General features: G+C 45.6%; 1 protein-coding gene across 1 annotated transcript in view; it reads left to right on the forward strand.

The window, feature by feature from the left end:
- The first annotated feature begins 10,987 nt into the window (after positions 1–10,987).
- Positions 10,988–13,591, forward strand: part of PLD6 (phospholipase D family member 6) — a 3,467-nt gene continuing 863 nt past the window's right edge. The window contains exon 1 of the mRNA XM_021694849.1: positions 10,988–11,429. Within this exon, the coding sequence (XP_021550524.1) occupies positions 10,988–11,429 (442 nt within the window). The remainder of the gene's footprint in view (positions 11,430–13,591) is intronic.

The raw sequence follows: 13,591 nt of genomic DNA on the forward strand, positions 1-13,591 counted from the left end.
CTCAGCGGGGAGTCTGACTCTCCCCTAGCTCATGTTCTCTCTCTCTCAAATAAATAAATACAATCTTTAAAAAAAAATAAATAAATTTCCAACATATAATGAAACTTTATTTTGCTAAGAATGGGCAGGTAGGGCCATACATTGTTTAGTTTTTATGGACAGTTGTGGGCTTTTCCACCAGAGAACAGTGCATCTCTTGAAGACTGGGTCCCATTGGAGCTGAGGGAGCAGAAGACACGGCGGGCAGCTGAGTCTCTACCGGTCTAGACTGCTGCCTTCGTGACTGAGTCGGCTTTTGTGCCTTTGCCACTTTTTGCAGTGACTGGGAGAGAAAACTACATCCTGGGTCTTGAGCCTTCCCTTTGTGTTTGAAGGCAGACGAGGGTTTCAATACTTAGACTTTTCCAAGAACAGACCATCTGGAGCATTTGCTCAGATTATTGGGCAATTACTTAAGCATCTTTGCTAAATTCTTCCATTTGTAATTCTTAAGAATGTCCCATTAAATACTAGTGGTATTTAACACCTCTTTTTAACTCCTACTAAAGTTAGTATGTTAACTTTTTATTTTGAATATGGTGTCTTACAGTCTGTTTTATCTGCTATCAATATGGCGAGTCCACCTTTCTTAAGGTTGCTGTTTGCGGGGCGTATCTTTTCCCAACCTCTTACTTTCAACCTATTTGTGTCTTCGAATCTACAGTGTGTCTCTTGTAGACAGCATATATTTGATCTTGCCTTTTTAGCATGTCTGAAAATCTGTGATTTTTGATTTGGAGTTCTGGGTCTACCCTCATTGAATTTACGTAATCATCGATGTGGTTAGATGTACAGCTGCCATTTTGCTGTTTTCTGTATCTCTTATTATGTCCATTTCTATATGCCTATATGTTTCTATATGACATATAGAAAATATTTAAGACTTAAAATGTGGGTGGGTTTTTTTTAGATTTTTTTTTTTTTATTTGCCAGAGAGAGAGAGAGAGAGAGAGAGAGGGAACACAAGCAGGGGGAGTGGGAGAGGGAGAGTCAGGGTTCCCGCCGAGCAAGGAGCCCGATGCGGGGCTCGATTCCAGGACCCTGGGACCATGACCTGAGCCGAAGGCAGACGCTTAACGACTGACCCACCCAGGCGCCCCAAGACTTAAAAATGTTTTTACTGTGGTAACATATATAACCTAAAATTTGCCATTTAAACTATTTTGAAGAGTACAAATCAGTGGCATAATTATATGTGTAATATGTCTCATGTCTCCTGGTTCCTGTTTTTAATGTCCTAATTTTTTGTTGAATGAATAATGAATATTTTTAGTACATAATTTTAATTTCTGATTTTAAACCTATTTTTTAAAGTTTTATTTATTTATTTATTTAGGTTGCTCTGGGGATTACAATATACATCTTTAATTCATTACAGTCTAGGGGTGCCTGGGTGGCTCAGTCAGCTAAGCGTCTGCCTTCAGCTCAGGTCATGATCCTGGGGTCCTGGGATCGAGCCCCGCATTGGGCTCTTTGCTCAGCGGGGAGCCTGCTTCTCCCTCTGTCTGGCGCTCCCCCTGCTTGGGCTCACTCTCTCACTCTCTCTCTCTCTGTCTCTCTCTCTCTCAGACAAATAAATAAAATCTTTAAAAAAAATTTTTTATCACAATCTACTTCAGGTTAATGCTGATTTAATTCTGGGAAATATAGCAACTTTACTCCAATATAGCTCCATTTCCTCCTCCCTGCTTTGTGCTATTATTATGGTATATATTACAACTATAGACATTAACCAAACAATGCAGTGCTATATTTACTGTTTAAATTATTTTTGTGGGCTAAAAAGAAATGAAGAGAAGAAAAGAGAACACATAAACCACAGTTATTTATATTTACCATCCCCAGCTCCACCTTTCCCTCCTGTGGATCTCAGCTCCCAGCTGGTGCCCTTTCCCTTTAGCCTGAAGGAGCTCCTTTGGTGGTTTTGGTAGGCAGGCCTGCTGTGAACGAATTCTCTGCTTTACCCGGGGAATGTTTTTATTTCACTTTCACTTTTTTTTTTGGAAGATTTTATTTATTTGAGAGAGAGAATGAGAGAGAGAGAGAGAGAGAGCACATGGGAGTGGGGAGGGTCACAGGGAGAAGCAGACTCCCCGCCGAGCAGGGAGCCCGATGCGGGACTCGATCCCGGGACTCCAGGATCATGACCTGAGCCGAAGGCAGTCGCTTAACCAACTGAGCCACCCAGGTGCCCTATTTCACTTTCATTTTTGAAGAATATTTTCACTGGTTTAAAATTCTTGGTTGACTTTTTTCTTTCAGCACTTTGAGTATGTCATTCCACTGCATTCTGTCGTCCATGGTTTCTGATAACTAGTCAAATGTGAATTGCTTTGTATTATTGCTGTCCTCGTTGTTCTTTCCCCGTACATGAGTTCCTTTTCTCTTGTGCTTTTATTTTTTATTTATTAAGATTATTATTATTTTTTTAGAGAGAGGTGGGGTGGGGGGCAAAGGGAGAGAGAATCCTAAGCAGGCTCCACAGCCAGCATGGAGCCCGACACGAGGCTGGATCTCATGATCCTGAAATCGTGACCTGAGCTGAAATCAAGAGTCGGTCGCCCAGTTGACTGAGCCACCCAGGCGCCCCTTCTCTTGTGGCTTTTAATCTTTTCATTTTCTCTCTGGGTTTCAACTTTTGATTATGATTAATTAGGTGTTCCCTTTGCATTTGTACTACTTGTAGTTTGTTAAGCTTCTTGAATCTGCTGGTTAATATTTTTTCATCAAATTTGGGACTTTCTTTAATTAATTTATTTGAGAGACAGAGCACGAGGTGGGGGGGGGGGAGCAGAGGGAGAGGGAGAGGGACAAGCAGACTCCCCACTGAGTGCAGAGCCTGACGTGGGGCTCGATCCCAGGACCCTGAGATCATGACCTGAGCCACCCAGGCGCCCCTGGGACTTTTTCAACCATCATTGACTCAGGTTTTTTTTCTGGGGCTCCCATGGCTTGTATGTCGAGATGCTTGATGGTGTCCTACAGACCTCTGATCTGTTTATTTTTTCCTCTATTCTTCAGGTTGGATGATTTCTCTCAATCTGTCTCTAAGGTCACTGAATCTTTCTTCTGCCATCTGAAAACTGCTGTAGAGTCCCTCTAGTAAATTTACTTCTGTAATTGTTCTTTTTAACTCCAGAACTTCCATTTAGACTTCTTTTTCAAATTTTCTTTTATTGTGTAATAACACAGCATGAGATTTGCCCTGTTAGCCAATTTTTAAGTGTATCATACAGTAGTGTTAATTATAGGGACAGTGTTGTATAGCGGACCTCTAGAACTTATTCATCTTGCACAATTGAGACTTTATGCTCATTGATTAGCAACACCATTTCCCCTCTCCCCAGTCCCCTGGCAATCACCATTGTACACTTTGATTCTATGAGTTTGACTGTTTTAGACACCTCATGTAACTGGAATCATGCAGTATTTGTCCTTCTATAACTGGCTTGTTTCACTAAGCCCAATATCCTCAAGTTTCATTCATGTCATTGCATATTGCAGGATTTCCTCCTTTTTTAAGGCTGAACAATATTTTATTGTATGTATATACCAACACATTTTCTTTATCCATTCATCTATTGGTGGATAGTTAGGTTGTTTCATCCACGTTGTGGCTACCGTGAATAGTGGAGCACTGAATGTTGGAGTGCTAATATCTCTTTGAGGTCCTGATTTCAGTTCTTTTGGATAAATACTCAGAAGTGAGATCGCTGGCTCATATATACATATATATATAGTTCTATTTGAATTTTCAGAGGAACCTCCATATTGTTTTCCGTAGCAGCTGTGCTATTTGGATTCCCACCAACAGTGTACAGAGGTTCCAATTTCTCTACATCCTTGTCAATGTCTTTTGTTATTTTGGTAATAGCCATCCTAACACATGTGAGGTGATATCTCATTGTGGTCTTGATTTGCATTTCTTTGATGATTAGTGACATTAAGCATCTTTTCATGTGCCCATTGGCCAATTAATTGTATGTTTCCTTTGGAGAAGTGTCTATTCAAGTCTTTAGCTCATTTTTAAAATGAGTTATTTATCTTCAGCTATTGCATTCTAGGGGTTCCTTGTATCTTTTGGAAACTAACCTCTTATCTGATACATGGTTTGCATAGACTTTCTAAAAAGACTTAATTTTAAAAATTATTTTGTTGGGGCATCTGGGTGCCTCAGTCGGTAGAGTGTCTGCCTTCGGCTCAGGTCGTGATCTCAGGGTCCTGGGATCGAGCCCCGCATCGGGCTCCCTGCTCAGCGGGGAGCCTGCTTCTCCCTCTCCGTCTGCGATCTCTCTCACTCTCACTCTCTCTCAAATAAATAAATAAAAATCTTCTAAAAAATAAAAAGTTATTTTATTGAAGTATAGTTGACACACACTGTTACATTAGTTTCAGGTGTACAACGTAGTGACTTGACAACTCTATACATTGTGCTCTGCTCACCAGAAGTGTAGCTACCATCTGTCACTGTGGGACCCCATTACAATACCATTAGCTGTCTTGTCTACGCCGTGACTTTCATCCCTGTGACTTACTCACTGAAAGTGGAATCCTTTTTTTTCCCACTCTCTTTCACTCATCTTGTCTGTTTCTCCACCCTCTTCACCTCTGGCAGCCAATGGTTTGTTCTCTGTATTTATGGGCCTATTTCTGCCTTTATTTGTTTTTTTGCTTCGATTCCACACGTAAGTGAAATCATATGGTATTTGTCTTTTCACTTGACTTCTTTCACTTAGCATAATACCCTCTAGGTCCACCCATGTTGTTGCGAATGGCAAGATCTCATCCCTTTTTATGGTCGAGCAATATTCCATTGTATATACATGCCATGTCTTCTTTATCCATTCATCTATTGATGGACACTTGGGCTGCTTGCATACCTTGGCTATTATAAATACTGCCTCAATGAACATAGGGGTGTATATATCTTTTTGAATTAGTGTTTTCATTTTCTTTGGGTGAATACCCAGTAGTGGAATTATTGGATCATATAGTATGTCTATTTTTAATGTTTTGAGGAAATTCCAGACAGTTTTCCACAGTGGCTGCGCCAACTTGCATTTGTACCAACAGTGCACAAGGGTTCCTTTTCCCCTGCATCCTCACCAACACTTGTTATTTCTTGTCTTTTTTGTTTTCTCCATTCTGATAGATGGAAGGTGATATCTCATTGCGGATTTGCATTTCCCTGATGATGAGTGATGTTGAGTATCCTTTCACATGTCTGTTGGCCATCTGGATGTCTCCTTTGGAAAATGTCTATTCAGGTCCTCTGCCCATTTTTTAAAAACAGATTGGTTTGTGTGTGTGTGTGTGTGTGTGTGTGTGTGTGTTGAGTTTCACAAGTTCTTTATATATTTTAGATATTAACCCCTTATTGGATATATCATTTACAAATATCTTCTCTCATTCAATAAGTTGCCTTTTCATTTTGTTCATGGCTTCATTTGCTGTGCAAACCCTTTTTATTTTAGTGTAGTTCCAATAGTTTATTTTTGCTTTTGTTTCCCTTGCCTGAGGAGACATATCTAGAAAAATGTTGCTACAGCTGATGTCAGAGAGATTACTGCCTATGTTCTCTTCTAGGAGTTTTATCATTTCAGGTCTCACCTTTAGGTCTTTAATACATTTTGAGTTTATTTTTGTGCATGGTGTAAAAGACGTAATTTCTTTATTTTTTAAAGATTTTATTGTGTTGATTTAAGAGAGAGAGAGAGAGCATGAGTGGGGAAAGGGGAAGAGGGAGAGGGACAGGCAGACTCTCTGCTGAGCATGGAGCCTGATGTGGGCCTCAATTCCAGGACCCCAAGATCAGGACCTGAGCCAAAGTCAGACACTTAACCGAATGAGCCACCCAGGTGCCATAAGACTTCATTTTTTTTTTTTTTTAAGATTTTTTAATTTATTTTTTTTGACAGAGAGAGACACAGCGAGAGCAGGAACACAAGCAGGGGGAGTGGGAGAGGGAGAAGCAGGCTTCCTGCAGAGCAGGGAGCCCGATGTGGGACTCGATCCCTGGACCCTGGGATCATGACCTGAGCCGAAGGCAGATGCTTAACGACTGAGCCACCCAGGTGCCCAAGACTTAATTTCTTAAGAACAGTTTTAGGTTTGCAGCAAAATTGAGGGGAAGGTACCTATTTCCTATATACCCTCTGTCCCCACACATGCACAGCCTCCCCGGTTATCTCTCTCTTGCTCTATTTTTAGAGAAGTGTCTATTCAAGTCTTTAGCCCATTTTTAAAATGAGTTATTTTTCTTCTGCTATTGCATTCTAGGGGTTCTCCTTTTTTAGAGAGAGAGAGAACGAGCATGCATGTATGAGTGGAGGGGCAGAGGGAGAGGGAGAGAGAGAATCTTAAGCAGACTCCACACCCAGTGTGGAACCTGATGTTGGGTTCGATCCCATGACCGTGAGCTCACCACCTGAGCTGAAATCAAGAGTTGGACGCTTAACCAGGTGCCCTAGCCTCCCCATTATTAACATTTCCCACCAGAGTGGTTGCTTACAATTGATGAAACTAATTGACAGTTTGCATAGACTTTAAAAAATAATTTCTATTCTCTAATGAGTATCTGTTGATTCATTATCATTATATTTTCCTTTAATTCTTTGAACATATTTATAAGACTTGCTTCAAAGTGTTTTTCTACTATTTCCAACATCTGGGTCCACTCAAAGTCAATTTGCATTGGCTGCTGTGTTCCCTGCATATTGGTCACACTTTCCTATTTCTTTGCATGTCTATTAAGTTTTGGTTGAAAACTGGACATTTTAGATAAAATAGTAATTCTGGATTCTATTTTATTTTTCTAAGGTTGTTTTTCTTTGAAAACTTGCCTGGACTTAAAGTGTAGAGTCTCTCCCTCTGTAGGGTGGCACTGGTGTGTCTGCTTAGTTTTTGTTTTTGTTTTTTTTTTAAGTCTTATTTTTATTCATTCCTAGCAGTCACCACTGGGTCTTCCTAATGCAGTAGTCAGCCATTGGTTTAGGCAGAGGTTGAACCCAAATACTTTAAGCCTGTAAGACACCCATCCTCTGCTGAGCAATCTGTCTGTGGGTTGGGAATCCTTTCAAACCTCCATTGGCTTTCACTTTTCCTTGGCCTCTCCCATTCCTGCACAGCTCCCCAGTTAGCCAGGGAGGTGTGGAGTGTGTAGGTCAGCTTTTCTATGGTTTTCTCACTTTCTGGATCTTGCTGTCACATTTCTGCCTGGTCTGCTGCTTATCCCACGTTGGACTGGAAGGTTGGGCTGGTAAGGCTGCAGGTTTTCCTCATTCATTCCCAACTGTGCCACCACTTTTAGCTAGCAAAACTAAAGACCTAAAAGGTTTTTGGCCAGCCCCACATTGATAAGACTACCATTTTTGCCAGCCAGACTGGGAGGGTGAAGGGATGCGAGCAGCCTGTCAACAAGGCCACGGAATCCTGCTGCTTCCATCCTAACCTGCAGCAGGTTTTAAAAAATGATGCTTCTCATTTGGTTGTCTGCCTTTGGTGGATTTCTAGTGCCCTGAAGCGGTCGTGTGTGTGTGTGTGTGTGTGTGTATAGTGGGGTTTTTTGTTTTTGTTTTGCACAGAGGAAATGACAACCTCTTTATGCTGCCATAACTGGAAGTCCCTCTTCTCATTTTTGCCATCATTCCACATGAAGAAAGTGAGGCTCAAAGAGACAAAGCAATTTGCCCTTGGAAGTAGGGGAGCCAGAATTAAACTCAGGAGCTCTATTTAAAAAAAAAACAAAAAACAGCTTTATTTAAGTATAATTGACATACAATAATTTCTACTCATTGAAACCATCCAATTTGACAAGTTTTGACATGCAGATGCACATCACCACGAAGATAATGAATATATCACTGTATGTTTCTTTGTAATCCCTCTTCCCTTCCCACTGTCTCTAGGCAACTGCTGATTTACTTACTTTCACTCTATTGGCATTTCCTAGAATTGCATGTCAGTGGAACCACACAGTACATACTTTGTCTTTTTTCACTCAGCCTTACTGAAATTCATCCATGTTGTAGTTTATGTCAGTAGTTTATTTCTTTTTACTGCTAAATAGTATTCCATTGTATAGATAGGTGAAGGTTTGGTTACTTATCTGGTGACGGACATTGGTGTTGTGTCTAGGTTTGGGTTATACTCATAAACCTGCTGGGAATATCTGTGTACAAGTCTTTGTGTAGATGCATAGACATATGCTTTCATTTCTCTTGGGTGATATTTAAGAGTCAGATAGCTGGATCAGATGGCAGGTGTAAGTGTGATATTTTTAATAAACTTTTAATTTGGAATAATTTTAGATTTACTGAAAAGTTTTAAAGGTAGCACAGAGAGTCCCCGTCTACTCCTCATCCAGTTTCCCTGTTAGTCTTACATAGCTGTCATGCATTTGTCAAAGTGAAGACACAGACAATGGTGTATTACCATTAATTAAACTCTAGACTTTATTTGGATTTCACCACTTTTCCCAGTAACCTTAACTTTCTGTTTCAGGATCCAGTCCAGGGCACCCCAGTCTCTGCTGGTCTGTTACAGTTTCTAAGTTGTTGCTTTTTTTCATGTCCTTTGCCAGATATCCTGTGGAATGTGATAGCATGTCCTTAAATCTGGATTTCTGATGTTTTTTCCTCATGATTGAACTGGGTTTATGAGCATCGGGAAAGACCACCACAGAGGTGAGGTGTCCTTCTCATCAATCATATCAGGAGGGGGTGCCTGGGTGGCTCAGTCGGTTGAGCGATTGACTCTTGATTTCAGCTCAGGTCGTGATCCTGGGGGCATGAGATCAAGCCCCGCATCAGGCTCCACATTCAGCGGGGTGTCTGCTTGAGAGTCTCCTCTCCCTCTGCCCTTCCCCCTGATCTCTCTCTCCCTTAAAAAAATAAAATAAATAAATCCTTTAAAAATATCATATCAGGGATATGTAACAGTCACACATCTCTGGTGATGTTAACCATCACTTGGTTAAGGTGGTGTTTACCAGTTTCTCCATGTAAACTTTATTTTTCTCCTTTCCCTACTGTAGTCACTAAGTCCAGCCCACCTTCAAAGGGGCAGGGAGATTTAGTTCTCCCTCCCGTGGCAGGGAATATGTACATACAGTATTTGGAATTCTTCTGTAAAAAAGACTTTTATCTTCTCTCTTGTTTCTTTATTCGGTCATTTCTTCATATCAGTATGGAGTCATGTATATTTATGTTGTACTTGGGTTATAATCCAAATGACAACCTCTTGAAAGGCAAATTGCTTTGTCTCTTTGAGCCTCACTTTCTTCATGTGGAATGATGACAAAAATGAGAAAAACTGCATTATTTACTTTGTTTCTCAAACTGCTCCAGTTCTGGCCACTGAGGGTTCTTTTAGGTTTACCCCTGTGTCCTTCGGTCATGCTGCCATGTCCACATCCTTACTTTCTGGTCACACAAGATGCCTGAAACACGTCTTTTGATTTCCCTGCCCAACCCTGCCCAACCCTAGAATCAGCTATTTCTGCAAGGAGTCTTGGTTGCTTTTATTGGAGAATGGTGTTTAGAAACTAAGATCTGGGAGCTAGGGATGCTCACTGCTCCTGGGGTCTCATTGCTTCCGGGGCTCCCGGGGGACTGAGGTATGTGATATACGTATGTTAAAACTGACATATGATGTATAGTAATATACATCCTAGGCTAAATATGACTTCACTGTGGTACCTCTCACTCCAGTACAGAACCACAGGGATCTTATCTCTTACCCCATCCAACAGAGAGAACCCCAGTTCCTAATATCGGCCAAGGATTTACTGATCTCTTCAACCCCAGGGGGCATGTAGGCAGTTCCCCCCCTTGGGAAAGAAATGTACCAACTAGAGTACAGTGTTTATGTGCAGTTCCTTTTGTGTTTAGCTTTCTAGTTCCCAGTCAAAACATGATTTTCCAAAGTTACTCAGATCAGCTCCTTCTATGCCCCCCATGTGGGGGTCTGTATTTAACAGGGAAGTCATGGAGCCCGGTTACAAGGAGGAGACGGTGGAGGAGTTACCATTTCCTTTCAAAGACCACAGAGAGTCTTCAAACGAACCATGGAAATTCCTGACCAAGATTCAGGGAAGAAAAAATAGGAAAAAAATCTTACGCTGTCTTCTCTCTTTTCTCTCCCTGTGAAAAGGAAGAGCCCCTCTCAAGTGAGACACAGAGGGTCTGGGGCTTGCCAAGACAGGACCAAGGACTTCCCAGTTTTCACTATGTTTACGCTTAAAGCAGAATAGGCATCTTCAAATAACAAGCTGATACTGGGAGAGGTGGTCGAAATACAAAGGGCCGAATGCTGGACTCACGCCGCGGTCTCTGACACTGTGGGGTCAAACCCTGCCACCGGCCAGGTGTTCCTTACTTGACTTTCTCAGTGTGTTTCCAGGCCTTTCTCCCGGCCCTGCCTGGCCGGACCCAAAGCAAAAGGGAAGGTGTGAAACGGTCAGCTCTGCTCTACCACCCTTCCAAAGGAGGAGGCCCTGGGCCGTCGCGGGTCGCGCGGCTGGTGGGCGCCATCGCGGCGGTGGCGGGGTGCACGTGGCCAGCGGGCACGCAGACGCAGTGGGGCGCTGGTCGTGGGGCGCGTGGGCGCAGGGCGGCGGTGAGCACCCCGGAGGCGCGCGCAGGCGCGGTGGGCGGTGTATGAGGAGGGGGGTGGGGGAAGGGCGGGCGCACGTGGCTGGCGGGTGCGCAGGCGCGGTGGGCAGGGGGGCGGCTCTACAGGGCTCGGGGCGCGCAGGCGTGGTGTGCGGTGTGTGGAGGGGGTCGAACGCACGTGGCTGGCCGGGGCGCAGGCGCGTTGGGCAGCGGTTGGTGGGGGGCGGCGGTTGGTGGAGGGCGGCGGTTGGTGGAGGGCGGCGGGTGTACGTGGCCGCGGGAGCGCAGGTGCGGTGGGCGGCAAGGCAGCGGGTCGTCGGCGGGGCGGAGGCGGCATGGAGCGGTTACGGTGGCAGGTGGCGGCCGTGGCAACCTTGGGTCTCGCACTGGCGCTGGAGGCGCTGCCCTCCGTGCTGCACTGGCTGCGGGCCGGGCGCTGGCAACAGCGGCGGAGGCCGCCGCGGCGCGAGGTGCTCTTCTTCCCGTCGCAGGTGACCTGCACCGAGGCCCTGCTGCAGGCCCCGGGTGAGGGGCCGTCGGGGCCCCCAGCGGGCTGCCCGTGCAGCCTCCCCCACGGCGAGAGCTCGCTCAGCCGGCTGCTGCGCGCCCTGTTGGCCGCCCGCGCCAGCCTCGAGCTCTGCCTCTTTGCCTTCTCCAGCCCGCAGTTGGGCCGTGCGGTGCAGCTCCTGCACCAGCGCGGGGTGCGCATCCGGGTCATCACCGACTGCGACTACATGGCTCTCAACGGCTCGCAGATCGGCCTGCTCCGAAAGGCAGGTAGGCCAGGCCTCAGAGGCCGGGAGCCCAGGCTTGGAGCTCAGGTCCGCGGAGCGCCCTGGGGCTCACACCCTACCTGGCGCGTGATCTCACCCAGGGGGGAATGTCAAAGGCGGATCCTACAGGGGTCTGAGGATGGGCGTGACCCCATGTATGTCCCGTGGTGGCCTTGTGAGGGCAGGATAGTTTTACCCTGCAGAGACTCCAGGGCCATCTGTAGAGAGCACCTGCCCTCCCCCGGTGGGTGCGCTTCTGTGCTGTGGGTGTCTGAGTGTGAGCCCCGGGGCGTGAGCAGCCTGTGTGTCCCCCAGCCAGTGGAGGAAGATCTGGGGGGATTCTCGGAGGCTGGGGGCCTGCCCAGTGACACCGGGGAAGCGACCGAGCTCCTTTGATTCCCCACATTCTCATGACCCGTGTTGGCCTTGGGACACTGTGGGGGAAAGCCTAGAGCAGGTAGAACGGGGGATGTAGACCGGGCAGCTGTTTTTGACTCCTGCAGACTGAAATGACAGTGGCCTAGCCAGACGGCCCTGAGGAGATCAAGGGTGAATTCGAAAAACAAGTCTGCAAGCCCACTCGCTCGCAGACTCTCAGTGACTGTGTGCATGGGAGGAGGAGCCCCAAGATGGCGAAGATGGGGCTAACCCACCGAGGGGCTAAAGGAGGAAAAAGGCATTTCACCTTAACGGCACCAGTGAATTTCATGCTGGGGCTTTTGAAGTGAATAAAAATAATATACTAAAAAGTGCAGCTAAGGGCGCCTGGGTGGCTCAGTTGGTTGAGCGACTGCCTTCGGCTCAGGTCATGATCCTGGAGTCCCGGGATCGAGTCCCGCATCGGGCTCCCTGCTCGGCAGGGAGCCTGCTTCTGCCTCTGACCCTCCCCCCTCTCATGTGCTCTCTCTCTCTCTCATTCTCTCTGTCTCAAATAAAAAAAAAAAATCTTAAAAAAAAAAAAAAAATAGAAAAAAAAAGTGCAGCTAAAATGTTTAGTTGGTGAACAGTTAATTTGTCCCTCGAGCTGCACAAACCGGGGAAGACCCAAATGTCTGGCTGGCCTTTTTCTTCCCCTGGGGTGGGGACAGATGAAGCGGGAAGTAGGAATGATTTTGAAGAGGGTCTAAATTCAGATCCTGGGCTTACCTATGAGTTCTGTATTTCCTCCTCAATTTCTTTTTTTTTTAAAGATTTTATTTATTTATTTGAGAGAGAGAGAATGAGAGACAGAGAGCATGAGAGGGAGGAGGGTCAGAGGGAGAAGCAGACTCCCCGCTGAGCAGGGAGCCCGATGCGGGACTCGATCCAGGGACTCCAGGATCATGACCTGAGCCGAAGGCAGTCGCTTAACCAACTGAGCCACCCAGGCGCCCTCCTCCTCAATTTCAGTGTAGCGGTGTGTTCTGCTGGATGGGAGAGGCTGTGGTAATGTTGGAGGCGGGCAGAAATGGTCAGATTTTTGGGGGGAGGGGCAGAAGGTGAGGAAGGCAGGGGAATGTTAAGTCTGGAGCCTGATGCAGGCTCGATCCCACAACCCTGAGATAGTGGCCTGAGCCGAAATCAGGAGTCAGACACTTGACCGACTGAGCCACCCAGGTGCCCCACAAATGGTCGGATTAAGATCTGTTTTGAAGGTACAGCTGACAGGATTTGCTGGTGGGCTGTTTGGAGGGTGTGAGAAGTAAAAAGTGGCGTCCGGGTCCCCTGGGATAGGAGGGTTTCAAGGCAGGGTTGCTGGGCAAAATCCCCAGGTACATTTGAAGTTCAGATAAGCCACGAATAATTTTTGGTGTATGTCCCAAATATGGGACATATTTATTTTCAAGAATTATTTGTTTATCTGAAATCCCATCCTACTTTGGACATCCCGTTTTTTTATTTGTGAAGTGTGGTGACCCTGTTGCAAAGGAGCCTGTTTTAAACTGTTCTTTTAAGTCCCATTTGCAGTGGTCTTGTTCGCTGAGCAGATAGCTCATCAGGGAGGTAGGCATGAACCCAGGGCTGATGCAGAGGGGGACGGACAGACAGGTCCTGTCCTAGGGGAGTTTGAAAACAGTAGGAGAGAGACAGGAGAACAAAAGGCAACCATTACAGGCTCTTTGGTGAACCAAAGGGGCAGGGCAAGGGAGAATTTGTTTTTGTAGCAGTCAGCGCTCTTTGTGCTTC

The sequence above is a fragment of the Neomonachus schauinslandi genome, chromosome 15 (assembly GCF_002201575.2).
Source record: "Neomonachus schauinslandi chromosome 15, ASM220157v2, whole genome shotgun sequence".
NCBI classification, from domain to species: Eukaryota; Metazoa; Chordata; class Mammalia; order Carnivora; family Phocidae; genus Neomonachus; species Neomonachus schauinslandi.